The sequence below is a fragment of the Monoraphidium neglectum genome, assembly GCF_000611645.1.
Source record: "Monoraphidium neglectum strain SAG 48.87 unplaced genomic scaffold scaffold00130, whole genome shotgun sequence".
Classification (NCBI taxonomy): domain Eukaryota; kingdom Viridiplantae; phylum Chlorophyta; class Chlorophyceae; order Sphaeropleales; family Selenastraceae; genus Monoraphidium; species Monoraphidium neglectum.
This window is the reverse complement of record NW_014013498.1, coordinates 38,095-41,031: the sequence shown is the minus strand read 5'-3', so window position 1 is coordinate 41,031 and position 2,937 is coordinate 38,095. Positions and strand designations below refer to the sequence as shown.

Below are 2,937 nucleotides of genomic sequence, written 5' to 3'. Positions count from 1 at the left end.
GGGCGCGCCGCTGCCAGATGTGTAGAGTTGGGGGTGTTGGGGCAGCGCCCAGAGATTGATAATGTGTTTTGCCGCAATCCACCTCAAACCCCCAGCTGTCACCACGCGCTCCCCCCGCCCTGCCCCACCCCCCCCCCAAGGTTGACGAGGGCATGATGGACGAGCTGCGGCGCATGAAGGAGCGCGTGTCCCCCAGCGACACCCTCCTGGTGGTGGACGCCATGACGGGCCAGGAGGCCGCGGGGCTGGTCAAGACGTTCAACGACCAGGTCGACCTCACGGGTGAGGTGGGGAGTGGGGTAGGGTGGGAGGCAATGAGGGAGGCAGGGAGTGAGTGTGAGTGTGTGTGTGAGTGTGTGTGTGTGTGTGTGTGCGTGCGTGCGTGCGTATGTGCGTGCGTGCGTTTGTGTGTTGGAGGTGAGCTCGCAGCCTGCAAGTAAAGCACAGGGTCCGGATGTGACGAAAACCATTCACAAGTTCAGGGCCCGGCACGGTTTTTCAGGGTGGAAGGGCGTGCACTAGACCCAGGGGGATTCTTCTTGGGCGAGGCGCTTCGAACCCCGGCTTTGACCGCCACAGGCGCTGTGCCAAGCTGCGCAGCACAAACCCAGTGCCCTCCCTCCGTTCACCAATCGACGCCTGTCCCCCCGTGCCGCCGCCAGGCGCCATCCTGTCTAAGCTGGACGGCGACAGCCGCGGCGGTGCCGCCCTGAGTGTGCGCGAGGTCAGCGGCGCGCCCATCAAGTTTGTGGGCACGGGCGAGACCATGGAGGCGCTGGAGCCCTTCTACCCCGAGCGCATGGCCAACCGCATCCTGGGGATGGGCGACATGCTCACCCTCTACGAGAAGGCGCAGGAGGCCATCAACGTGGGCACGCTGGGGGGGGGGGGCGGAGAAAAGGGAGCCCCCGGGCTGCGTGTCAAACTTGACGTTGAGAGCTGAGGGGCTGCATCCAGGGGCAAGCGGCACGCCACAGCTCAGCACTTAGCCTGTTGGCAGCCGCAACGCCGGGCCGGATGTCATTGCACAGTGCGACGTGTTGTGCAAATTCTCGCTGGCCCCTCCTGAAACAACCCCGCACGCCCGCATGCGCACGCATCTGCATGTGAATGCATACGAGCGTGCGCCCATGCATCCACGAATGTGTTCACATACGCGCACGTGCGCATGCGGCCTCCCTGTTTCCAGGAGGACGAGGTGGAGGAGTTCAAGAGGCGCATGGAGTCGGCTCGCTTCGACTTCAACGACTTTCTGCAGCAGTTTGAGCGCATCAACAACATGGGTGGCCTCAAAATGCTCAAGCTCATGCCGGGGTTCAGCCAGGTCAGTGAGAAGCAGCTGTACGAGGTCGAGAAGAAGGCCAAGATGTATAAGGGGCTCATAGGCGCCATGACACCAGAGGTGAGGGGGGGGGAGAAGAGAGGGGGCTGCGTGACAGGACCCTCAGGGATGGCTGAGCATGGCATGTGGGAGGGTGGAGAGCTTTCATTATTGTGTGTGGCAGTTGACGGGAGGAGGAGAATCCGGGCAACCAGTTTGTGCCGGGATCCGGGGCCCAGCTTAGACCCAAGCAGAGGCGCCAGTGCCTCCCCGCACCAGTCCACCCCGCCGGCACCCCCCCCCCCCCAGGAGCGTGAGAACCCTGAGCTGCTGATGAAGAGCCCCAGCAGGCGGCGCCGCGTGGCAGAGGGCTCTGGCCGCCAGGAGGCCGACGTGAGCCAGCTGTGCACCGAGTTTGCGGCCATGCGGGTGCAGATGCAGACGATGGGCAAGATGATGAAGATGGGGGTGCCAGGTGCGAGCTCGATCAAGGGTGGGGGGCCAGAGTGGGGGACGTTGGTGGGTAGGGGGATGGGGCCGACAGTGCCCAGCAAGCCTCATCCTACAGATGTGCGTCAGCTCCGCTCCGCTCAGCCGTCGCCTGTGCCTTCCCAGGCCTGACCACTGTCCCGTGCACCGCATCAACACGCCTCCCCATCATCCCCTCCCGCCACTCTGGCTCCCCCAGGCCAGTCTGACGAGGCACTCATGAAGGACCTCATCCGCTCACAGCAGCCCGCGGTGCCGTCAGGCAAGGCGCGGCGGCGCAAGGACAAGGCTCAGCTGGCGGCGGAGCGGAGGAAGCCCTTGGACAAGAGCAAGGGCTTTGCCACCAAGCGGTAGAGCAACCACAATCGGTATGCGCATTGTCAACCCCATTGTTCCCTAATTTCTGTGCTGTGGCTGCTGCTGTCTTTTTTGTCTTTTTTGTTGTTGCGTGTAAACCTGGATATCTTGGCAGCAGGGAGCTTGACCCACTTCAAACAGAACCTGAGAGGGTGAGCTGCCGTTGCGCCTGCTGCAGAAGCTGTTATTCTTGGACACGGTGTTGACGCACAATGCAGCTGTGGACTTGCCGTTGGACACATGATGTCTGCTTTTTGAAGCATTGTCAAGGGATTTACTCCTGCAAAGTTTACCTGCTACTCAGATGATAGTGTTGCCGCGCCAGTCTGCACCGTGCCGGCTGCCACGTGAGGGCCGCCTGCCACGGCGGCGGCCAAAGGCAGCAGCAGCAGCGAGACAGCCACCGCGGCCGCTGGCACTGAGAGATTGTCGTCGGCCAAACTGTGAAGCGGCAGCGACTCCACCAGAGTGCACACCAACCAGGCAGGCCGCAGCCACGACAGGTGTCAGGGATATCGTGGGGCAGCAGATCAACCTGAGAGCAGAGAATAGGCTGATGAGGCTGGCAGTGCAGATAAATTTTGTAAAGCAGGCAAGGGTGTGCGCAACGTGAGCGTATGCAAGATTTAAGGTCATGGCGTTCGCAACACAGTAGCCTAGAAGCACAATACAATCGAGGGTCAGAGCGCATATGCAACACGAGCATGCACACATGTACACACGCGCACACACACACGCGTGCACACACGCACACGCACACGCGCGCACAC

At 62.1% G+C, this 2,937-nt stretch overlaps 1 protein-coding gene across 1 annotated transcript; it reads left to right on the top strand.

The window, feature by feature from the left end:
• Positions 1 to 155: 155 nt before the first annotated feature.
• Positions 156 to 2,164, top strand: MNEG_1331 (putative Signal recognition particle protein; the record flags this gene model as incomplete). The annotated part of the gene is made up of 5 exons (XM_014050194.1): positions 156 to 282; positions 663 to 868; positions 1,190 to 1,402; positions 1,631 to 1,796; positions 2,010 to 2,164. The coding sequence occupies 5 exons, from the start codon at positions 156 to 158 to the stop codon at positions 2,162 to 2,164; spliced, it is 867 nt and encodes a 288-aa protein (XP_013905648.1).
• Between the last annotated feature and the right edge of the window lie 773 nt (positions 2,165 to 2,937).